Source organism: Colletotrichum abscissum, assembly GCF_030869225.1.
Source record: "Colletotrichum abscissum strain IMI 504890 chromosome Unknown Scaffold_5.1, whole genome shotgun sequence".
Classification (NCBI taxonomy): Eukaryota; Fungi; Ascomycota; class Sordariomycetes; order Glomerellales; family Glomerellaceae; genus Colletotrichum; species Colletotrichum abscissum.
In genome coordinates this window covers 129246-152430 of record NW_026850431.1, presented here as the reverse complement: position 1 = coordinate 152430, position 23185 = coordinate 129246, and the positions used below count along the sequence as shown (strand labels likewise).

General features: G+C 50.2%; 6 protein-coding genes across 6 annotated transcripts; 5 read left to right on the top strand and 1 right to left on the bottom strand.

Moving 5' to 3' along the window:
• Nucleotides 1-3987: 3987 nt before the first annotated feature.
• CABS01_02547 (uncharacterized protein) lies at nucleotides 3988-7016 on the top strand (the record flags this gene model as incomplete). The annotated part of the gene is made up of 2 exons (XM_060535925.1): nucleotides 3988-6872; nucleotides 6932-7016. The coding sequence occupies 2 exons, from the start codon at nucleotides 3988-3990 to the stop codon at nucleotides 7014-7016; spliced, it is 2970 nt and encodes a 989-aa protein (XP_060393837.1).
• A 1758-nt stretch (nucleotides 7017-8774) lies between these two features.
• On the top strand, nucleotides 8775-9463 carry CABS01_02546 (CFEM domain-containing protein; the record flags this gene model as incomplete). The annotated part of the gene is made up of 2 exons (XM_060535924.1): nucleotides 8775-9000; nucleotides 9060-9463. The coding sequence occupies 2 exons, from the start codon at nucleotides 8775-8777 to the stop codon at nucleotides 9461-9463; spliced, it is 630 nt and encodes a 209-aa protein (XP_060393836.1).
• Nucleotides 9464-10014: 551 nt separating this feature from the next.
• On the bottom strand, nucleotides 10015-10774 carry CABS01_02545 (uncharacterized protein; the record flags this gene model as incomplete). The annotated part of the gene is made up of 3 exons (XM_060535923.1): nucleotides 10015-10302; nucleotides 10354-10699; nucleotides 10749-10774. 3 exons carry the CDS (start codon nucleotides 10772-10774, stop codon nucleotides 10015-10017), a joined length of 660 nt encoding a protein of 219 aa, XP_060393835.1.
• A 3827-nt stretch (nucleotides 10775-14601) lies between these two features.
• Nucleotides 14602-16167, top strand: CABS01_02544 (oxalate decarboxylase family bicupin; the record flags this gene model as incomplete). The annotated part of the gene is made up of 4 exons (XM_060535922.1): nucleotides 14602-14964; nucleotides 15025-15239; nucleotides 15295-15419; nucleotides 15473-16167. 4 exons carry the CDS (start codon nucleotides 14602-14604, stop codon nucleotides 16165-16167), a joined length of 1398 nt encoding a protein of 465 aa, XP_060393834.1.
• A 2089-nt stretch (nucleotides 16168-18256) lies between these two features.
• Nucleotides 18257-18358, top strand: CABS01_02543 (uncharacterized protein; the record flags this gene model as incomplete). The annotated part of the gene is made up of 1 exon (XM_060535921.1): nucleotides 18257-18358. One exon carries the CDS (start codon nucleotides 18257-18259, stop codon nucleotides 18356-18358), a length of 102 nt encoding a protein of 33 aa, XP_060393833.1.
• A 2492-nt stretch (nucleotides 18359-20850) lies between these two features.
• On the top strand, nucleotides 20851-23090 carry CABS01_02542 (sulfate permease; the record flags this gene model as incomplete). The annotated part of the gene is made up of 4 exons (XM_060535920.1): nucleotides 20851-21184; nucleotides 21254-22152; nucleotides 22204-22344; nucleotides 22407-23090. 4 exons carry the CDS (start codon nucleotides 20851-20853, stop codon nucleotides 23088-23090), a joined length of 2058 nt encoding a protein of 685 aa, XP_060393832.1.
• Nucleotides 23091-23185: the final 95 nt, after the last annotated feature.

The following is a 23185-nucleotide window of genomic DNA, read 5'->3' as shown; positions in this document are numbered from 1 at the left end:
GACTGACTCAAAGACTTTTGAACGCTCTGCTATCGAGCGGACAGGATACGCCAGGACCAGGGTTCGCGGGGTAGCTGGGCACAGAAGCAGGCAGTAGTCTTTCACCCAGCAATCCCGGCTTCGCTTTGCGACACGTGGGTGATTTGGGCGGTCAGACGCAACGGTCTCTCGATACTCAACATTCGTCTCGCATCCTGAAGTGGCAATTGGAGCCCGTGGTCTCAGGACACCTGCAACCTTCAGTCAAGGCCAACCATGTCAGGATCCATGCCGAAACCGAGCGAACGTTTCTCGACATGGGCAGTCGCTTCCAGAAATATGAGAATACTTCAATCCTTAAAAGACCCTTGAACTTTGGGCTCGTAAAATCACAGAATATGGAGGCTCATAGAAAATGATCAATCATCAGTATCGAAACAGGAAGGACCCCGCAGCCTGCAACTCGTCTCGGCGATGATACGAAACTTGATAGCTGAAGCCTCCTAAAGCTTAACACATTCTCAATGACTGCATCCTCCCCTAACACCAACTCGAATGGTTATCATCATATGAACTGGTAAACGTCGACGGGTTCGTCAAACTATTCTGGCTAGCGGAGAAATGAACTCTTCCATGCCCCGGAAAGGAACTAATTCGTGCGCATGACCTGAAGATATACTTTTGTCTCTGGCCTGACTTTTGTGACAAGAAGACTTTAATGGGCGAGAAATACCCCGGATGAACACCGAGTCAAACCGATTTCGCGTCTGCACACTGCTACTTTGTCCGTCGCTGTCGACCCTTCCTCCCAAGGCAAGAACAAGTGTCACAGTACGACTTGAATCTGTTTGTTTCTGTCTCTTCCACTTATACTACGCAGTAATCGATGCAATGGAGAGGGGCGGCACAGACGGTGGCACGGTAGTTTGGCAGCTCCAGACTTCCGTCCAAAGAAGTTGATTTCAACTCGACCCCGCAAGCAGCGGGGAAAGGGATGTGCTGTATTAAGTGGGCTGTCATTAAGCGGCTATGGAGCATCAACGTCTATTGGATATCGATGTGGCCACTTGTCAGTTGCTGTGAGTGACTTTTGGCTTTATTCTCCTTTGGTCTCGATGATTTTGCCTTGCCGATGCTGTAGCTATATCTCGTAAGTGTCGACATGCCTTTGACGCCGTAAGCCTTAACCGAAGTGCTTGTGCCCACTCAGCAGACTCAAATGTTGCTCTTGAGATAATTGTCATTGGAGATCATGCGTGGCCATGTCGATTATGTGCATGCTGAACAAACTATGAGTAACTTGTTGCTGTATTTTTTGATTTTTTTTTTTGCTGCTCTAAACAGAAGGGTAGTTCCTTGTGGCGTAATACTTGTAGCCGCACAGGGTCTGTGTTGAGCGTTGACTTATAGACTAAACAATCAGAATACCTATGAATATCGTTATGCTGTGTATGTAGTCTGAAAGACGCAAGGGGTAAGTAAATCTATGTGGGTACGTCACCGAGCATATGCATGCTACCTGCGGGTTGTCACACCAGCAACCATCGCAAAACAGCCTCACTTGAGGAACGGTGACCAAGGGTACGGGGACGATGGAGACCTCTCGACCGCCTCGCCACGCCAGTCGCAGTAAAGCGCCCTTTGCAGTCTCAGGTGAGGGGGTATCTGCAGTATGTTGCTTTAGGTACCTTCAATTGATTGCAGTGAAGCTCAACACCTGGGCTACTGCAACTACCATTATGTCTTCATTTCCCAGCTGCAGTAGCCTCTTTCCCTTTCCAGATCGTGTTGGGAGAGATTGTCACCTCGTCGGTCTGGCAACAAGCTGGAGGAAGTGAGTTGAGTTCTAGGTTCAGACAGGCCACTTGAACTTCGGATACGTAGCTGGCATCATTCTATGTCTATTCCGTGAGGAGAAGGAGTCGTCGACTGACCCAGGGGATTGGGAAATGGGTTCCCCGTTATTGTCCAGGGTATGTGGAGTATGCGCGAACAGCGACGGACGCGTCTCCACCTAGAATCCGGAGGTTCCATCTGTATTCCTCAATGGTTCCAGAATCCAGACTTCCTATGGGTATCGCCTGACGAGGTTCGCGTTACTTGTTGCACGAGACACGTCGCCACTTGAATCAGCCGTCGGCCAATGGAGACTGATGAGGGGCTCGTGGATATTCCAGCCCCCGAATGTCGAGAGCGGGACGAGTTTATCGCCGCCCACTTTGAGTGCTCCATCTGATAAGCCAGACATCAGGATCCGATCACGTTGTTCAAGCTGTTGCCACCATATAAGCCACGCACCCGGGCGAAGACATCCCGCCTGATATCAGCCATATTTTCAGTTCACTTCCCAACCTCCATGATGCCTTATACTCGTGGAGACTGGACAAATGAGCAGGCCTCTGTTGAGCCTACCTACAATGAAGTAGGAGGCCGGCAACAAGCCGGCCAGGGTCCGGACTCGACGACATGGCTCGGCCCGCAAAGCGGACGAATCAAACAACACCACGTCCAAGTCATGGTCCCCTGTCGGCTCCGGGAACGTGCAGTCTTCTAGTGGCCCATCCCACGTTTATTGCGTCCCAACTGTCTCGGCCTAGCCCAAGTAAAGCAAAGTGAACGATGCCCAACCCACAACACCATGCGCACAAACGGGAGGAGAAAGAGAAAATAGACGGCCGCCAGTCGAATTCATTTCCGCCTGTTTGCCCTGCCCAAATCGACTGGTTGTGAAGCCCATGTCTTTTCCCCAAAATTCCTGACTCATCCCAGCCTGCAAAAGACTCTCTGATTCGTTTTCTTCTGCCTTTGGTGGCCCGTTCGGCCCCGGCAAAATAGGGCTTGAAGCCTGTTTGGCCCTCGACAGAGCAAGCTAAAGCATGAGAATGGACATCAGAACGGACAACCGCCGTCAAGTCGTTGGCGGTTCTTTTTCCAATAGTGAGGGGGTGGAGGTACGAACATGCCGCCAAACACAGCAGAGATCCAACGGAAGCAGTTGGCCTCAAAGCTTGACCGCAGTATCGAGAAAGATTCAAATCCGCCCAGCAACGGGAGACTTACACATGTTCATCGCCACTTAGGGATATTGCAAAGTTGTATTCTTAGACTCAGTCCTGTTCAGAACCCGAACCCATTCGCCCAAGCTGATGGATGGTGGCACCCCCCCCAGTCTCCCGCTTTTTAGTCCCCGGCAGGCGGGAAGCGTCGATGGAGTCTAGACAGGGGGGTTCGAGAAACCATGGGGGTGTACGCCGTAGACCGTGAACACGGCCGATAGACTAGGAAAAGCAGGGTTTGCTCCTCCTGACAGTGGCATGGCCCAATCACCCAAGCCCCCTCTGCCCGAAGGGCGACGGAGTGACGACGTTTCGTTTGCAATATTCGACGCTACTTTGTGTCCCGGATGTAAGCTGGGCATCCCGCCAAACGGTTCCGTGGAGGGCCAGTTGGGAGTCCCGCTCTGGTGCCACGCCTCATCCCTGACGCTGGCTCATCTGGCTCGACTATCCCGTGTCCCGTCGCTCGCGGACGAGAAGTCGAGAGACCCCCCGAACTTGTTTTTTTTGACGTATGTGCCCTATTGGACGGGGGTAGGCGCGCTGGTGGGAGGCCACGGATGAAGGCGGGCAGTGTCGAATATCATTTTCTGCCGGTTGGGCTCCTGTACGTAGATCACCCTCCGCCTCCCTTTTTCCCCCTTCTTCCATCCCACAACACTATACTCTGGATATTCTGAACAAAACCAACTTGCCTCCACATTCAGACTTCGTCTTCCGATCTCATCATTCTTTGATTGTAGATCCGAGCAGACCCGATATGCAACTTTACCCCTCATCACCTTACCAATACACTTTCAATGTCACTCGCAGAGTCCACCACCCCCAGATCAGACGTCCAGCTTGGCACATAACTTGAGAAATCCCAAAAAAAAAGAATAACATTATCATTTACCAGAGCTACTTGGCTCTTGAGCGAATCTCCATCTCACACATCTTCATCACCGTCCTCATGGCTCCTACCCGTGATCCGGTGCCCGCAAAGGGCCGCGGTCGCTTCGCCAGACTCAGGCGGCCCTCAGTCTCCATCCCAGACAACACTCCTCTTGAGAGACTTGATCTCTCCAACGCCAACGTCTCCGAGATCTCACTTGCCCCCATGGATCGTTCGGTAAACGACAGCGGATCCGACTTGAGCGTCAGCCCAGCCGGAGACTGGAGGAACAAGCACGGCGCCGCAAAGCCTGCCTTGAAGTTCAAACCCCCCATGCTTCGCACCCGCCCTTCCCGACCAGAGCTCAGCCGCCCGTGGAGGCGGTCTACTGAGAACCTTTACACCACAGCCGATGAAACCAATGACTCGGATGTTGAGTCCAAGTACAGCTTCGTTTCTGGCTCATCCCTCACCACCGCGACGAGCGTGGACGACTCTGACTCTCATTCCTCCAAGTCCGACTCATACACCCAGGCCATTCGAACTCGGCCATTCACCACTGAAAAGCAGGTCGTCAGGACCAGCACCATTCCTCCTGCGCCAGCCAAGCCCGCCAACCTCAAGGGCACCCGCGTCGACGTCGTCGCGCCCAAAAGACAGACTATCCACATCGAGGTGGCCCCTGTAGCTCCTGCCCCTCCCGTTGTCCAACACATTACCTCACATGACCTCATTGAGCGCGAGAAGGTCCAAGATGAGCTCAACAAGCAGATCGCGCGCATGAGAGAAGAGGCTATGAGTCTTGTGACCCGGCAGACCGACACGGACAGAAGACTCGGACATGCTCTCGACCAAATTTCGGTACTCTCAGCCGCCAAGGAGAAGACCGAGAAGCAACACCGTGAAGAAAAGACCCTCAAAGACCAGATTAGTCGCGACTATGATGACCAGAGCCGCCTCCTCGATGACGTGAGAAGCGCCCTTGGTGAGCATGAGAAGAGGCTCGATGATGTTGAGCGTGAACGAGATCAGCTCAAGGGCATCAAGGAGCAACTCGAAGTTAACGCCGTCAAGCTCGAGAAGGAAATTGAGCAAGAGAGGGAAGCCAAGACAGAGATTACCACCAAGAATGCAGTGCTTGAGAAGGATCTCGTTGACCAGCAAAAGCTTCTTGCCGAGCAGGAGAAGCTCACCAAGAAATTCGAGGCCCAATGCCACGACCTTGAGAGGAGCGTCGGCGATGCTCACTTTGTCACCAAGGAGACTGAGAAATCCCTCATCAACAGGATTGCCGCTCTCGAGATGATTAAGAACACCATGGAGATCCGTGCCACCGGACTTGAGACGGAACTCATCCGCAAGGGCACTGAGATTGGCGACATCACCGCCGAGCGTGACCTTCTCCGTATGGAGGTCGACAAGTACAAGCCCCAAGTCGATGAACTCAACCGGGAAAACGGCGCCCTGATAGAGGCCAAAAAGGGTCTGGAGGTGCGGATCGACGACCTCGATCAACAGAAGAAGGGTCTCGAGGCAAACATCGAGAAGCTCGAGGCAGAGAAGAAGGACGCCCAGGCCAGCTTCGATGCCCTTGAGGCCGAGAAGAAGGGCCTCGAAGCCGACATGGAGAAGCTTAACACCGAAAAGAACGACATTCAGACCCGCTTTGGCGCACTTGAAGTCGAGAAGCAAGAGGTTGAGGTCCGCCTTACCCAGCTCGAGACCACCAACACCGACATCCAGATCCGTTTTGAGAGTCTCGAGGCCACCAAGGGCGAGCTTGAGCTCAGCAAGGGTGAGCTCGAGACCCAGGTGAAGGACCTCGCGGGCTTCAAGACCAAGTACGACAAGCTCAGAACCCGCATCGAAGGGCTCAAGGGCAAGAACACGACACTCCAAGGACAGGTCGGCGAGCTTCTCAAGGACCAAGACGACAAGATGTCTCAGATCTCTAGTCTCGCAGAGGAACGTGACATACTCCGCTCGGAGAATGAGTCGCTCAAGGACGAGAATGAGTCCGTCACTAGCGAGCTCCGACGTGCCGAGTCACTCATGGGATCTATCGCCGGCTCTCTCCCTGGTTCACTTGCACCTTCAGTTATCGGCTCCGCCGCCCCGTCCGTCATCGGCTCGGCAGATGACAGCGATACAGACACTGTTAAGGGTGAGGATGATGAGGCTCCGCCCCCTCCCGAAGAGGCTCTTCCAGCTCCCCCGGCGCCCGAGGAAGCACCCCCCGCACCCCCAGTGGAGGAGCCTCCTGCGGTCCCCGTCATCGAAGTCATCGAAGAGGCTGAGGTTGTCGAAGATGCCCCGGCGCCGGTACCTGAGGAAGTCAAAGACGACACCGCCAGCGTCACCTCAGCGGCGCCCTCTGAGCTTTCCAAGGCCGCTCCGGAGCCCGAACCCGAAGTAGTGGAGCCTGAGCCTGCCTCAGCTCCCGAGCCGGAGGCAGCGCCCGTCGGAGCCGATGCCGTCTCCGAGAAGGCCGAGTCCGTATCCGCCGAGTCTATCACGCCCTCCGAGCCGGCAGTCATGGAGGAGCTCCGCAATCGCATCGCTGAGCTAACGGACCGCAACGATCAGCTGCAGTCCGAGACCGTCAAGCTCGGCTCCCTCACCGCCGAGCGTGACGACCTCGTCACCCGCGTCGCGAGATTGGAGACGGAGGCCGTCATGGCGCCTGCGCTCCGCCAGGAGAATGCGACCTTGACGTCGCAGCTGTCTCTCGTCAATGCCCAGCTAGACGGCATGCGCGCTTCCTACGACGCCTCGGTCGCTGAGGTCAACAGCCTCAAGGACCAGATCGGTCAGCTACGGGGACGTCTGTCTACGCCTTCGGTGCAATCTCGCTCTCGAGAGTCGTCCCATGCGAGGGCACCGTCGACGAAGACGAAGAAGAATGATGATAAGAAGAAGGAGCAGTTGGTGGTTGTGCGCAACCCCAACGAGCGAGGTGGAATGTAAGTTTAATCCATCACCTATCAATGTTTTTAAACACTATGCTGACTTTCACGTTCAGTCAAATCATACGAAGATGCGATCTACGGGGTATGAAGAGGTCATCGTCTCAGCACTCTCACTCCGAGGGCGACAAGAGCGACTAAATCCTTACGACTTATTTTTGAGATTGTGGAAATGGGAATAGCGAGGGAATGATGAGTGATTAGCGTGGCGAAGGACGGACGGACGGACGGATAGCAAGAGTATAGCGTTTCCTTTGTGTTTTCTTTCTTCTCCTTTTCTGTGTTGGGGCAACATAGCATGCGATGGATCGGTTCGTCGCTTGGGTCTTTCATTGATACTCTTACTCTTTCTCCTTTGTCACTGTGGAATTTGGAATGGGCATGGATACGGAACGGACTAGACATGTAACGGATCGCATGGGCGGATTCTGGAAGACGGTGTGCCCTCAAGGGCGCGAAACAGCATGCATCTTGTAGACTTCTTGTGTCGTATAGCTAGTTACTTGGTCTTGTATTTAGATAGCGCCAGCGTAAGTTATCAGGTAATCATTATTGCCATTTATTGGATCCCCCTGACGCCGTGCTCGTGCCGTAGTTGTAGTTCCCAGCCCCCCGACCTGTCAGATTGCCGCGGCCCATCACGTCCTCTGGGGCGCCGCCGCGCCATCGACTAGCTCAAAAACGTGGCTCCTCCGGAGATATTAGAGCAACAACTAATTCTTAGTCAATATGAACCGACTTGTTGGTTCTGGCAGCGCAAGCCTTTGCCTCCGTCACCGCGCTTAGTCGACCCAGGCCGTGTCCGCCAAGAGAGACGTCAACCGATTGGCCGACGCCATACCTCGTGGAGATTCAGCTCCAATAGTTCACGATAAGCGTCTTTGGTGTTCTGACAAGTTTACCACATTCTCGGCTCGGCGAAAAAATCTCCTTTCCTACTTTCTCGGTACGATGACAGACAGGATGCCCATTATTGAGACTTATCAGATGGACTGTCAAATTTTCATCCCTGTATGTTTCTCTCTTTTCCCCGCGGGATCCAGAATGTTAAGCTTTTATTACTGTCTTACCTATCCAGTCCACCACCTTGTGCACCTTGTGGGTAACTTTGAGGGGGGCACCCTACTTTAGGTAATAAGATGAACGCCATGCAGTTTGCTCCGTCAATACTCGTTGATTCTTCTAGAGCTCTTGTGAGGTCATAACCTCCTCATCTTTTCCGTCGAGCTCAAGGCCTCTCAAGGTAGATCAATGACGCAGCGCCGATGAAAGCTCTCCTCCGCAGCAATCTGTGTTACCTACTCCCACCTCAACCGAGACGCAAGAGGTAAAGGATTCCAGAGAAAGCCATGGATTCCCGCCGTGTCGCTCAACACCAAAATAGGCGGATGCTCTCGGCGCCACCATGAAGCTGCTGAATCCGGCTTGAGCCCGGTCAGGCACACCTCTCAACAAGCTGCGGTCTAGTCTGGACGCCACAGGAACCTAGGAGCTGGAGAAGACGAATTGGAGGCTCCGATTGGCCTCGTGTGTCTCAGGGACGGATGTGGGAACGTGCGTGGCTGCAAACGCTGAACCGCAACATTCCAGAGCTCCTCATCCAGCCCGGAAACTGGATACTCACGGGAACATCTCACTCAACCTTAGACAAAGGTGTTCAGTCCCGAGCTAGGAATAGACCGGGTGTAACCCCCCGCAGATGTTTATTTCGGTGACCTTAAGGTAGGTAGTCCGTGGTGTATATGAGAAGCTGGCGTTTCCACCTTTTCGAATCCCGGTTCTCCTCTCCCTCATCAGCTCATTCCAACTCTCGCTTCACCCGGTATAACCAACACCTTCGCTGTCGTTTCAGTCACTCAACTCCTAGTCAAGTCACTCGACATCACCTCAACCGTCAACATGAAGTTCACAGCTGCCATCATCGCCTTCGCTGGCCTCGCCGCCGCCCAGTCTCTGGCGGACGTCCCTACTTGTGCCCAGAAGTGCTTGGCCGACGCCGTCACCTCCAACGGGAAGTGCACTGTTGGTGACATTTCCTGCCTCTGCAGCGGTGCCAACTACCAGGCTATCGTCGCCGCCGGTACTCCCTGCGTCCTCGCTAGCTGCGGTGCCGACGTTGCCGTCAGTAAGTTCATCACCAAAGCCCTTGTCTAACTCGACATGATCCTAACTCTGGCACTCAAGACCAGGTCCTCCCCGCCGCTAGCAAGATCTGCGCCGCCGTCGCTGGAGGCGGTGGCCCTGCTTCCGCCGCCTCCTCGGTCGTCGCTTCGGCCTCTGCTGCTGCATCTTCCGTCGTTGCCTCAGCCTCCGCTGCCGTCTCCTCCATTGCCTCTGCTGCCACCAGCAAGGCTTCTTCCGCCGCCTCTTCCGTCGCTTCAAGTGCTTCCCGCGCCGTCACGAGCGCTGCCTCGTCCGCCGCCGCTGGCACTACTCGCACTGCTGTTGTCACGAGCGCCACCACCACTCGCAACGGGACCTCCACTGCCACTGCTACCGCTACCCCCGTCACCGTCAACGGTGCTGCTACTCAGGGTCCCGTTGGCCTCCTGGCTGCTCTCGCTCTTGGTGCTCTTGCCTACTTGTAACGAGTTCGCAAAGCTCCCATGGTTCAATATATGGCATAGCTTGTATACTGGGCCACTGTCTTGATGAAGTCGACTTCATCTAAGGCGCGTTAGTCCACCAAAACGAGGCGCACAAAATATAGTTGTACTAGTAATCCACGTGGCAATCCAAATTATATCTTCTCATGTCAAGTGTTATGTCATGACCTCGTCGATCGAATGCCCACACTGCAAGAACTCAGCTTCATCTCCTCTTTGCATACTTCGTCTGGACATTCTATGATACACTGGCAGTGAGTAGAATGAGCAAGTATGGTTATCCTGCTCAGTAATCAGAAGCGTTCCTTCTGTTGGCAGACATGCCCGTGGGCTATCACTGCTGACAGTGCTAATGATACATGTGCTCTCATACGAGTTGTTCCACAGCCTCATTGATCCCAAGTTTCACATGCTTCTTGATACCAACATTATCGTCTCGTACTGGTCATTGCTGCTTGCAATCTCATGCTTGCTCATTCCCTGTGACGTAGGGATAGGTTTGAAGATTAGCCAAACCAGCCAATCTCAAGAGACTAATAGTGCGGCGTGTGTTCATCGAAGCGGTTATCGGCGAGACCAGGGAGGATCTGCGGCTGCTGTCCAGCGATGATGCAGTTGTTGACGGCCTCCAAGGCACGACCATTCTGGTGAGCCTCTGGCTCCTGAATGTTGCTGGGGTGCCAAGGGGCCATTGGGGCCAAAGGTGCATGCTTCTGGTGCTCGAAGTCATCCAGCGCGAGAGCTGGATGGTACGCGTGGAGATCGTCAAAGGGCAGGACTGCATGGCGAGGCAGAGGGTGCGAAAAAATGAGAAGATGAGGCTCCCGAGGAACGTTCAAAATTACATTCGTGTGCTATTCAGGATGTCCAACGGGTCCCTCGTCGTTCTCCTCATCGGTCATCGCTGCCGCCATGAAGTCTTCGTCTTCCCTTTTCATCTTTCTCGAGTTGTTGCCGTCCCAGATTTTGCGGTCGACATTGGCGCCAGCGGGCATCATGGGAGGAGGTCGCATTTCGGCCAGAAAAGGGAAATTCGCGTAGCCTTCCGACTGAGGCTTTGGCTCATCAACCGTGGGTCTGTTAGCCGCCTGAACAGCGATGGTAGAGTCGTATTCGGGTTTCTCGGCGGCCACCAGATCGCCAAAGTTGGCCAAAGTGAGGTCCTTCGCGACGCAGTACTTGCCATTGATGAAGATATAGGGCTTGGGTGTTTCTCGACTGTCAGATTATGGAAAACTTAGTTGTAGTCATTGGATCTGGCACGTACACGCCAGGCTTCAGACCTTCTGCCATCTTGCTCTGATGGGAGCCTTTGCTGGCAAAGCGAAGTATTCTCAATTTGGTGGTTGCCTTTGAGGTGTTTGAAGAAGAGGAAGAAAGCTTTGATGGTTTGTTTTGCTTTTGAAAGAAGGTCAGTGACGGTATCACAAGACATTTGTGAGAATTCATGGACGCGGGGCCTTTGCCAAAGCCGTAATAGGCAGTCTTTATGGTCTACATGACTATGGCTGACCCCATGTGAGGCTACAGAATGCTGATGTCTCGGGTTCAGTCGAGGGGTTATTTGAAGCGCTAAATTTCTCTTCTGTATTTCTAGCCAGTTGGTTCTTATATGTACGAGATTGGTTGAGTATCTGCCAGATAAGAGTTCAGTATCATGCAAAACACCAACACATTTACCCGGTGTTGACAAATGGAGCACTTGATACATATTGTCATGTTTTAGTTTAGTGAGAACTTTAAGCAATAAGAGCAAGTTTTGGTCATTCTAAGGTAAATGTACGAGTTCATCATGTATAGTACACAGCATGTATCAAGCCCGTCCAATTTCCCTGGATCAGGAGCTGAAAGTGTGTCAGCAAGTTGTCACATCTGACTTCCACGAGCCTACTTCATGTTGGAGAGTTTGACGAACAGTTTTTGTCACATACTATCATTTTCAGTCCTCACAGTACTTGAATCCTTGATGTATTGCTCCCTCAACCAATCTACTCGATCCTAAGCCGATGAGAGAATACATGAATATTTCCTCAACGGTTATCGGATCTTCTCATAAGCAAAGTATTTCCTTACTGTTATATATTCGATCACGTACATCATTCAAGACTGGAAAATTAGACCCGACTAAAATTTCATCAAGGAGGCTTATCATAGCTAGTTTGCATCGAGGCCTCGGTACTTTTAGTGCAGCAGGCAAACATCCTTCCCGTGTGCCATATGAACCCTATCATCATTTACCAAGAGAATTAAGTCAGAACACCCCCATTCGGCCACCCCCCCCATTCGGCCACCCTATTAAAAGTAAGTCTAGGTATATCGCTACTAACTATGGTTAATTAATTAACTACCTTCTACTACTACTATAATATAGTTATTACTTTTACTAAGTAATTCGACCTTTATAGTTTAATTAAAATTAATTAAACGCTTATTAATATTTTTTTAAACCTTTTTTATATCCTTAATATTAATAAACTTAGTATTTAAATTTATTTAAATACTCTTTTTTTTTTAAGAACTATATACTTAACTTTAGTTTTTAAAACTCGAACTTATTATTAAAATAAGGTTAATAAAAAGGACTTCTTATTAAAAGCTTTTTTAATTTTATAAAAAAGTAGACGTTAAGTATTATGATTAAGCCTAAGTTTTGTAAATAGTTTTAATTATTTATAAAGATCGCTAGCTTTTTTAAGAGTTAATTAGTTAATAATAAACGTTATAAAAGTCTAATTAACGACTTTAATAATATTAATAATTATCTATTTAGTATTAATAATATTATTTAATAATATAACTAGGCTAAATAATACTATAGGATTATTAAAAAAGTATAGTTATATTAAATAGTTATAAATTAGTTATTTTTTAACTACTTTATATATTATTTTTTATTAAACTAAGTAAACGAGCGATAATATAATAAGTTAAGAAGTATTACTTTTTAATAATAATAAAATTATTTATTATATTCTCTTTATTAAGCTCCTTTTTATAATAGGTTTTAATAAGATTAAAAATAGTTATGTTTAATAACTAAAGAATATAAAAGGTATATAATAATAAAAATAATAAATAAACGTTATTAATATAGTACTCTTATATAAATTTTATTATTATATAACTCCTATACTTATTTAAAATTAATAGTTAAAGTTCTAGTTATAAGTTAGGTCCCTTAGTTAGGGGGGGCTTAGTTTATAATAAAAAAACTACCCTTAATTATATAAAAGTAGTCTAGTTTATAGTTTACTTATTATTTATTACTATAAACTCCTAATTATTAAGATCTTTAAAATTAAGGGGGAATTATTATTATTAAACTAACTTTTTTTTATAAATTAGTAATAGTTTAATAGTTTTATTATTATTAAAAATATATTTAATAATAAAAATTTAAAAACGTAATTTAAGCTCTTTTTTTTATACTACGTTAATCTTAGTTATATTTAAAATTAGCTTATTAAATCCCTTATTTTTAAAAATACTAGTCTTATTTATATTATATTTATTAACTTATTTAATATTTTTAATCTCTAAGATATTAAATAATTAGAACTAAGGCCTAATTATTTTAATAAATACTTTATTAATACGCTTTAAATCTATAGGACGACTTCTCTAAACCTTAATAAATAGGTTCCGCTTTAAAAAAGTATTTTTTTTTAAGAAGATAGTTATTTTTTTAAGTTTATAAAACTTACTTAACGAATTCTCTAACTTATTTATAAATTAATATAATTTTTAAAATATATTAAATACGAACCTATTTAACTAGCCTAATTTTTTATTAAAAAAGAAGCTTTTATTAATTAATAAAAGTAATTACTTTAACTTATTAACCTCGTTAATAATTTTAAAATATATTTTTTAAAATACTAAACTTAATCGAGGCCTTTTTAATTAAAGTACTATTTTTAATTATTTTAAGCGCTTAAATAACTTTATTTTTAGTACATAATACTATAATATAATATAAAAATATATATATTAAAAAGAAATTCATTTAGTTAATAATTATAATTATTATAGTAGTTTATAAATTGAGGGTAGGATTTTAATTAGGGGGGCTAGGAGGGATTTTTAGGGTAGCCGAATGGGGGTGTTCCGACTTATTCAATAAATGATCATGTTTATGAATGCTAAGACTCGGACTCCTTGCTCTATTCTCAATGCACATTAGAAGACTTCAGGGTATGTACATCCAGGCCAAGAGAAAGAGGCGGGTGACATTTTCCAAAGTGAAGCCACAGGCAAGCGAGGTAACGTGACCGAAGCCAAGGAAGGGAAGGAAGGCAGCTACGTAAGTAGGCAGGCACGGCAGGCACCTCACCTTAAGTGAGGTGGTCTTGCCCTTTAAGAAATTCTTTTCGTATGTACTTATGCACAAATCCAGCAGTGTGAACAAAGCGAAACATCATTTGTACGACGCGTCATCGTTTTGATGCAATAATCAATTATACAGTACTGTTCTACTCGTCTTCTGCATCTTCCACTTGCTCTTCACATTCCACCCCCTTCACAATCGTTGCAGAATCAGCCAAGCTTTACCACTCTTGCTCGGGTGCCGTCCAACATGCCAAAAGACCAGCCCAGGTCGCCAATGACACGCAGTGGCCTCCAATCATTTACCGCTTACAGGGGTCGGAGCTTGGGGTAAAGGGGGCCTGGGCAGCGCCGATTACAGCGGTACCCCGCAGCATCGACACCTCGCCGCGCTCGGTTGAGCTCCTCCTCCTCACCTCACATCATTGATAGCTCCATGTCCTGAGGTCCTCGACCCATGGTATGCGGAGATGCGTCGGCATTCACTCGGAGGCAGGCTTTCTATGGTCGACCACACTACCGAACCTCAGTATGGCCTCCGATAGCAGTGTAACTCGTCGAGGCAGCTTGCCAGGGGTTCGAAACCGTATGGCCATTGGTCAATCAGGAACTCCTCCGAGCTTCGAGCTCCGAAATCTTCCCAGCTCAGGACCGAGGATCTTCGCGTCTTGGCTACAAAGTGTGGAATATAAAAGCCAGCGCGGCCAATTTACCTTTATCATAATAATGAAAGACAGATCACCTGCAGCTCCTTCTTCCTGACATCCTCTTCTTACACGCTTCCCACCACCATCATGCATCTCCCGCTGCTCCTGTCAGGAGCTGTCTTGAGCTTCATCGCTCCGACCCTCGCCGTGCCTGTCCAGGACAGTCCTCGCCAGCGCCTCCTCGACGGCAAGGGTCTTCCTACAAAGTACCGCAGTGGTTCGCCTCCCTACACTCCTGGCCACAAGGACAAGTACGATAGTCCCATCGACTCCATTGGCGACGAGCTCGATCCCTTGCCATATCGCAATGGCCTCGGAGCCTCTGTTCTCGGTCCTTGGAACGAGGCTCGATCCAGACAGAACCCGGATCTCGTTCGACCTCCAGGCACTGATCACGGCAATCTTGCCAACATGCGTTGGAGTTTTGCTGATTCTCACATTCGCATCGAGGTCCGTTTGTCCGCACAGGTTCCGCTGTAGCTTAATGGTACTAATTAGTTCTATTTGTAGGAGGGTGGTTGGACTAGACAAACCACGATTCGCGAGCTTCCTACTAGTATCGAGCTGGCCGGTGTTAACATGCGCCTAGACGAGGGGGTCGTTCGCGAACTCCACTGGCACAAGGAAGCTGAATGGGCATATGTCCTTGATGGCAGCTGCCGTATCACCGCCATTGACTACGAGGGAGGCAACTTTATCGATGACGTCCAAAAAGGCGATCTCTGGTTTGTTTGAAATTGTTTTCTGCTTCTTTTCCTCATGCTAAATAGTTGTGGCCAGGTACTTCCCCTCCGGTGTTCCTCACTCCCTTCAAGGGCTCGGCGAGAACGGAACCGAGTTTCTCTTAATCTTCGACGACGGACACTTTTCTGAGGAGTCTACTTTCATCCTTACGGACTGGCTTGGTATGGTGCCACCGAGAGACAAGAAGACTTCAGATTGACTGACAATACAACAGCACACACCCCCAAGTCTGTCATCTCAAAGAACTTCAAGCTGGCTCCCGAGGTCTTTGCAAACATCCCCGAGGGAGAGAAGTACATCTTCCAAGGAACGACACCCGGCTCCATCAGCCACGAGGCCCCTGACGGAAAAGGCGTCAAGAAATCAAAGCACCAGTTCACGCACAAGATGCTTGCGCAGGAACCCAAGAAGACCTCTGGCGGCGAAGTCAGAGTAACCGACTCCAAGAACTTCCCCATCTCAAAGACCATTGCTGCTGCCCACGCCATCATCGAGCCCGGCGCCCTTCGTGAGATGCACTGGCACCCCAACGCCGACGAGTGGTCCTTCTTCATCAAGGGTCGCGCCAGAGTCACGATTTTCGCCTCAGAAGGAAACGCCAGGACATTCGACTACGTGCCAGGCGACGTTGGCATCGTCCCGAAGAACATGGGTCACTTTGTGGAGAACATTGGCGACGAACCCCTCGAGATGCTCGAAATCTTCCGCGCCGACGAATTCAGAGACTTCTCCCTGTTCCAGTGGATGGGCGAGACGCCCAAGAAGCTGGTCGTCGACCACCTCTTCGCTAACGACCCCGATGCTGGAGAGAAATTCTGGGACAAGGTCAAGAGCGCCGAGAAGGATGAGATCACCAAGGACACTAGCGTCGATGCCGAGGATGTTCAGACCGAGACGGAGGAACTCTGATGGTCATACAACAACACGCAACGGAAACATTATGCATGGAAACATTGGAAACGGGAACGAGGTGGCTGAGTCCTTTGCCCTCGGTCATCGTCTGTGCTCTGGCGGTATTTTGTTTCGTTGGGCGATGAAACGTCTACAGCCAGGGGACAAAAACATCATCTCATTTGTCGACAGAAATTGTTGATCAGTCAATAATACCATTTCATTATTCTTGGCAGCAAAGTCTATGATGTCTAGAAACAAAACCAATCTCGCCCCTTCGCTCTTTGGCTTTTGGGACGCTGTTCCCACCTTTGATACTATGTCTCCCACTCCCATCAGACAAAAGCCTTTTTTTCTTTATCTTTTTGCTCAGAGTCTATGAAGTCAAGGTAACCTACTCAAAGTTTACAGACAGAACTGGGCTTGGAAAGGGTATCCATGCCAGCTACTCCAGAAAGCTCTCGTCCAAACATAATCGGATTACTCAGTTCCCGCTGCCAAGTCCAGGCCCTTGTATCACCATCAAGTCAGCCGCGCATAGATCGCCTCCGTTGCTTCTCAAACTAGAACTAGAGCCCCCGTATGCCACGACTATTGCTCTCTTTCACCGTCCTCTTCCATCACCGACACATCATTTACATAACTACCTCTTTCTCTTGCCGACAGGTCTCCGAAAGACGTCCGTGGCTACGGACCCAGTCTAACCAGATATCGTTGCCTCAAATAGATCTAATGGAAAGAGGGGTGGGTGCCATGTTAGTTGATTGCAGCTTTCATCCCTCGGTGTGGAAGGAATATGACTGCAATAGGTTGTAGCAGCCAGGTTCGCGACGCCCATCCGTGACCCGCGGCCAGGCTCTCGTTGCATGCGAGGAGAGAGAACCCCCCTCTGGACACGCCCCCTTGGGCCCTCGTGCCCGATTTAGGCTTATCGCAGGGTGGGAGCCGGCGGTAAGAAACGCAGAAAATAAGAAGAGAATAACGGGAAAGGAGATCCTAGGGCCCAAGGGGGGATCCAGGCCGGGGGCCTTGAGGCTAGGGGTGCGTAGAGCCGTAAGATGGATCAAGAAGGTGGTGACCGGTGACCGAAGCGTCGAGAGCGACGAGCAGAAAAGAATCGCAATCCTCATGGAATGAACCCCGCACGGCGACAACACCATCAATCCGGGCCAATAGTTCCGTTTCAGCAACGAGTCGAAGGCAGGCATTCCCAGGTGCTGAGGCGGTAATGGTGGTTGCGGTGCAGGAGGAGAAAGCTGACAAGGCCGTTTCCGCTACCTGCATCATCCAATATTTTGAGCCTTCACTCTTTTCGGTCCATTTCCCGGTGCGGGCAGCAGGCCTGTAGGGTTAGGAACTTCTGTATGGGTGTGAACGTTGCGGTTGACGACACCCATTCCTATTCTTGGAAAAGTTGGAGACGGACAGAGAGAGGAGACTGGAGAGCAAGAAAAGAAGATGGCAAAGAGGGGTAAATGCGAGCACCAAGGGGCAATGAGAGATGAGGGGGGATTGGGACTGGGCACATCACCGATTGACTGACTGACTGACTTGACTGACTAGGTAAGTAGAGTTGGAGGCAGGGCGCGAAAGCGACAATCCCCCTGGTGTTGTCGATGGAAAGCTATTCCCATCCCAACGGCAACGTGAGCTGATTCGTCGGAATTGCAGCAAGAAAGGCGGCACTGGCACATACGCAAACATGCCGTGGTAGACATGACCTGGGATTCGACCAGTGAGCATGGATCTAATACAACCCTCGTCGGTGTGACTGCAGCATCTTAATCGAAGAAACATGTATGTTCAGTTAGGGATGCTACATATAGCATAGTCTCTCACACTCTCTCTACCCCGTTCACACTCGGCTCTTGTTGCGCTTGTCAAGTTATTTCTGTGGCCCACAATCCACTTGCCGCTCGCCGCCCGCCGAACTGCATTCACATCTCCATGGGTTCTCGCAGCGGGTGTTGCTCGATTGTCTCCTCTTCCTAGGCTCCCTGGCTCCTCCTCCTCGCTCTTCGCTTTCCTTGCGAGTCACTCCCGTTAGGCTAGCACCGAGCGGCAGAGGCCTAAACCCCGGTCAAACCCGGACTTCACCCCGGTCTGCATGGCCGGAATACGGCACCTGATTCGCGGGCTTGGCATACCACCTCAACCGGGGAAATCAAAAGCTTGTCCCGTCGTATCGAAGGCTACTTGCAGGGGGTAGACTTGGGGGAGTACAGAGAGCGGAGACTGGAAGAAGGGGTGTGTGGCCGTGTGGGAACAATTCGGTGGAGTCCTGTCCTGGAAGCCCGCGCCCACCACCCGGCACACGACATCTCGCCTCGTCATTGCGTTCGTCTATCCAAGATGGCCTTGCTAGAGCCGATGGCCGCCACGGGAGCGCTATTGGACGGGTATGTACCCCGCGTCTTGGTCTTTAGTTGAACGGGAAGGGAAGTGGACAACGGAGGGGGTGAGGGGGCCAACTGGGTAGGGGGGATCTCGCGCGGGAATTCCGGTCTTGCGTCAAAACTAACGTACCTCTGATACTTACAGGCAGGTCGAAGGAGAGAAGTCTGTGAGAGAGAGGCAAAGATAGATACACAGTAGAGACCTGACGGAACGATAGGGCCGCGAGGGAGAGAGAATCGAACACACTTCCCTCTTTCGGGTTGCACGACTAAGCCCGCGGTATCTTGCATACCAAAGAAATGGGGCTCTGTATTGCGTCGTCGTCGTCACCTTGATATGGGAATATGGATACCACGTACATCCCATTGCGACCCTTCACGTTCGGTCAACTCCTGTCCTGCACAAGAAGCTGAGACCGAAAAGGTCCCACGCATGCGCTGCGTGCGCCAGAGAGAGGATCAGAGAAAGCCAAGTGTTCTATGTCTTGGATGGGAGAGCCTGTTATCTCAAGTCACCAATCCGGATGAGGAAATTCGATATGTGTTTTGCCGCCAAGCTTCCCGTGTACATAGACTGCCAATGCATGCAACCCCCAAGGACGTGCTTTAGGTACCAAGTGTCGGTGTTCGCTAAAAGGCTTTGGGACTTGCCTATTTTCTTGGCTCGACGCTTTTTCGACTACCGTGGTACTAGCCGTGGCATCTCACAGTCATCATACACATACCTCTCACTCACTTTCTCTCACTCATCACTCACATTCGTACATTACACACGTACACACCCAAAGATTCTGCCTTGACTGCCCATGAGGTCGGCCCGTTTTGTCTGCCGGTGGCGATCGTCCGTCCTTTTCAACGCCCTCGCTGTCTCACAAGATTCGATGTGCAACCTGCCAAGACTGGATCGTGCTTTGGTAAGTCGTCAATAGCCACGAGGAGGCCAAGAGACACCGGCACTTGGCAGTCGACTTAGCATTGCGGCTCTCAGATGCCAAGTGACGAGATATCGAGTCTAATACAAAGTCTAATGAGTGCAAACTCAAAATCAAACAAAATCAAGTGAATAAAGCGTTAAAACAAAGATGCGATGCTCATGGTTTCCCCTTCTTGTGAGATGACGAATGAGAGGGCGCGGTCCTTTCATCTCAGCTGACACGACTCCAACTCTAGCCTCCGTGCCCAGCTGCGTTCGTGCTTTACTTAGTAACTTCACACATAAGGTAGTGTGTGCTAATTATGTGGTGTTCTCTCTTACTCCAAATATTTCAACTGATCCTATTCTCGTCCCGTCCAGTAGCCATTGACTTTGATCCCCCAACCCTGGTGCACATGTGATCAACGTACCGTTTCTTTGCCACGCCACGCTAGGTACTATTCACAAGTCCTTTTCCTGCTATCCCACGCGGGATGGGTACCAGTCAGTTTCACTTTGAGTTGGATGGACGTCTGCACCCGACTAGCATCCAGGGACCAGACCTGAAGTTTTGCTTGTACATGTAGCTTATCATGTCCCTTTATTGGAGAAAAGTTGGAGTTTTGGTCTAATGTCTTCCTTGTCCCCAAGCTATTTGGCGTTCATCGCGGCGCGACTCCGCGCGAGGGGGCTGGCTGGCTGGTTGGCCTTGCTCGACGTAACGCAGACCTACCCAAACTCCCACCAATCTGAGGCTCTCGACACCTTCCATGGGCTGAACAGTGATCAAACTGCATTAGATCCGGTGTCATCGGCATGTGAGGGGATACCGAGTGTCGTCCGAAGGAGGGTACGGCAGTTCCTTGCCTAGATTGGGCCAAGTTGTGTACACACGCAGGAGCCCATGATGCTGCTGCGGTGGTGTTTTCTTGGCCCACGCCTCCCCCTCTTTCTCCTCTTGCCTTTTTTGCCTTCTCTCTACACGTATTGGATGGTACAGTTATCCGCCTACAAGGTTCGGTCGCTATCCCATGTGGTTGCTGTGTTGTACTGGGGGACGGGCAACTTGCGCAAGCGGGCAAGCTGCAATGCGCGGATCAGATGCGATGCAGCAAGCATATAGAACACCTCCATCAGCGTGGCGGGGGGAGGGGTCTGGCTGAACTACATTGTTATCTCTAGGATCAAGTCAAATATCGAATAGTTGAGACCGGATGAAGGTGATGACTTGACTCTTTCTTGAACAGATATAATCATCCCAACTGCTCTGAAACCATTTTGTCTGTTCCCATCACATCAGCCACCGACGGCCCCGGACACTTCTCTTTCCTCACTTTCCCTTTCTCATCTTTTTTCAAACAACGGCACTTTGGGTCCTTTCCTGCTGTCAAGATGGAGAAGATCACCCGAAAGGTCGAAAAGGTGAAGGACGAGTTCGCCACAGATGCCAGTATCGCACGAGCTCGTGACTTTGTCGTTCAGGGGGCACCAAAGCTTCCATCAGCCGCGGGAGTCTACCTTCTGGACAAGGTCCCCATCGTCCAGTGGCTTCCTCGATACAATCCGAAATGGCTCATCACCGACTTCATTGCTGGTCTGACCGTGGGCGTCATGCTCATCCCGCAGTCTCTAGCTTACGCAAAGATCGCAACTATTCCTATTGCCAACGGCCTGTACTCAAGTTGGCTTCCAGCTGCGTTTGCAGTTTTCATGGGAACATCAAAAGGTTTGTTTGCATATCTGTTTTGACTAATTCTTGTGGTTCTTAGTTTCTGACTCTTGGTCCGATGTATAGATCTTTCAACCGGACCGACCTCCATCTTAGGCCTCCTGACAGCTGAAATCGTGCGCGATCTCAGTGAGGAAGGATTCGACATCTCAGCCATTGCCTCATCCGTTGCCCTCATGGTCGGAGTCTACTCACTCGTCATCGGTCTCTTCGGCCTCGGATTCCTCCTGGACTACGTCTCATTCCCAGTCCTCACCGGATTCATCTCAGCCGCAGCCCTCGTCATCGCCTTTGGCCAAGTCGGATCCCTCGTCGGCCTGACAAACGTGCCATCCGGTGTCTTCAATGTTATTGGCGATGTCCTTCGTCGTCTGCCAAAATGGGACGGCGCAACGTGCGGAATCGGTTTCGGAACCCTGCTCATTCTCGTCATTCTTGAGAAGGTGGGCAAGAAGTACGGCAAGAGACACTTTGCTATCAAGCTCCTCGCCAATTCCAGAGCCGTCATTGTTTTGGTCGTCTTCACTCTCATCAGCTACCTCGTCAACCGCAACCGCGAGAAGTCAGACTACGCCTGGAAGGTCAGCCAAGTCAGCACCCACGGTATCACCCACCCCATCGTACCCGCCTCGAACTTGGTCCAGAAGGTCGCTACCAGAGCCGTTGCTCCCCTCGTTGCCAGCACCCTTGAGCACTTGGCTGTCGGCAAGGCGTTTGGCAGGAAGAACAACTACCAGATCGACCAGAGCCAGGAGTTCAACTACTTGGGTGTCGTCAACATTGTCAACAGTTTCTTCAGCACCATGCCTGTCGGTGGTGCCATGTCTCGAACCGCTGTTGCCTCTGAGTGTGGTGTCAAGAGTCCTCTGACTGGTGCGGTCACCGCTGCCTTCATTCTCTTGACGCTTTACGTCTTATCTCCGGCCCTTTACTGGCTTCCCTCTGCAACTTTGTCGGCAATCATCGTGAGTTTCCATTGACCGTACTCAGAAAATATCCACTAACAAAAGGCATAGATTATGGCAGTTGTCCATCTCTTCGGTCCTTTGTCCTTGTTCTACAAGTTCTGGCGCATCTCCTTCCCCGACTTTGTTGCCTCAATGGTTTCTTTCTGGGTCACCATCTTTGTCTCAGCCGAGATTGGCATTGGCGTTGCTGTATGTTTCCTCCTCTTCACAATACGACTTTCTTTCAACCATAACTGACTCTTCAAATCAAGGTCGCATGGAGCATCGTCTGGACTCTCCTCCGTTCCACCTTCGTCAAGCCCGAAATCCACTCCAGCAGCGCAGAAACCGCCACTTCTATCCCACAACCCATCACCCGCATCACCAGCGGCGGCGGTCGCCAAGTCACAGATGAACGCATGGAGAACGCGCGCATCTCCATCCCAGGCGATGCCATCGTCGTCGACTTCAACGACGCCATCTTCTTCCCCAACGCCGAGCGCGCAAAGACATCGACGCTCACGGCCATCAAGCTGGTATACCCGCGCGTTGAGAGCAGCCTTAGCCAAGACGACAGAGAAAGACACTGGAGCGTAGCAGCAGAGAAGCGCCTAGAGAGATTGAGAGCGCAAAAGCAGATTCGTCTCAAAGAGACGCCGCTTGCTGTTGTTGTATGGGACTTCACCATGGTGCCATTTATCGATACATCAGGCATCATGACGTTGAAGGAGCTTAAGGATGAGATTAAGTTGCATTCTGGCAAGGGTGTGCAGATTCGCATGGTTGGCATGTCAGACAAGGTTCGGAGCAGATTCGTAAGGGCCAACTGGCATTTGGTCGATCTGGAGGAGTGGCGAGAGGAAGACGCGGACCTGGTGTACCCGACCATGGAGACTGCAATTTGGGATCGTGATGACGGCTCTGGAGCGGACATTTCGAGTGAGAAGAAGGGCTGAGCGTCGGATGAGCCGGAGCTTACAAGCCCTGTCTCCTTAGAACAGGCTTGATTTTAGCTTGGCCGCCCAAAGGTGACGGGAGTATGATTCATGAG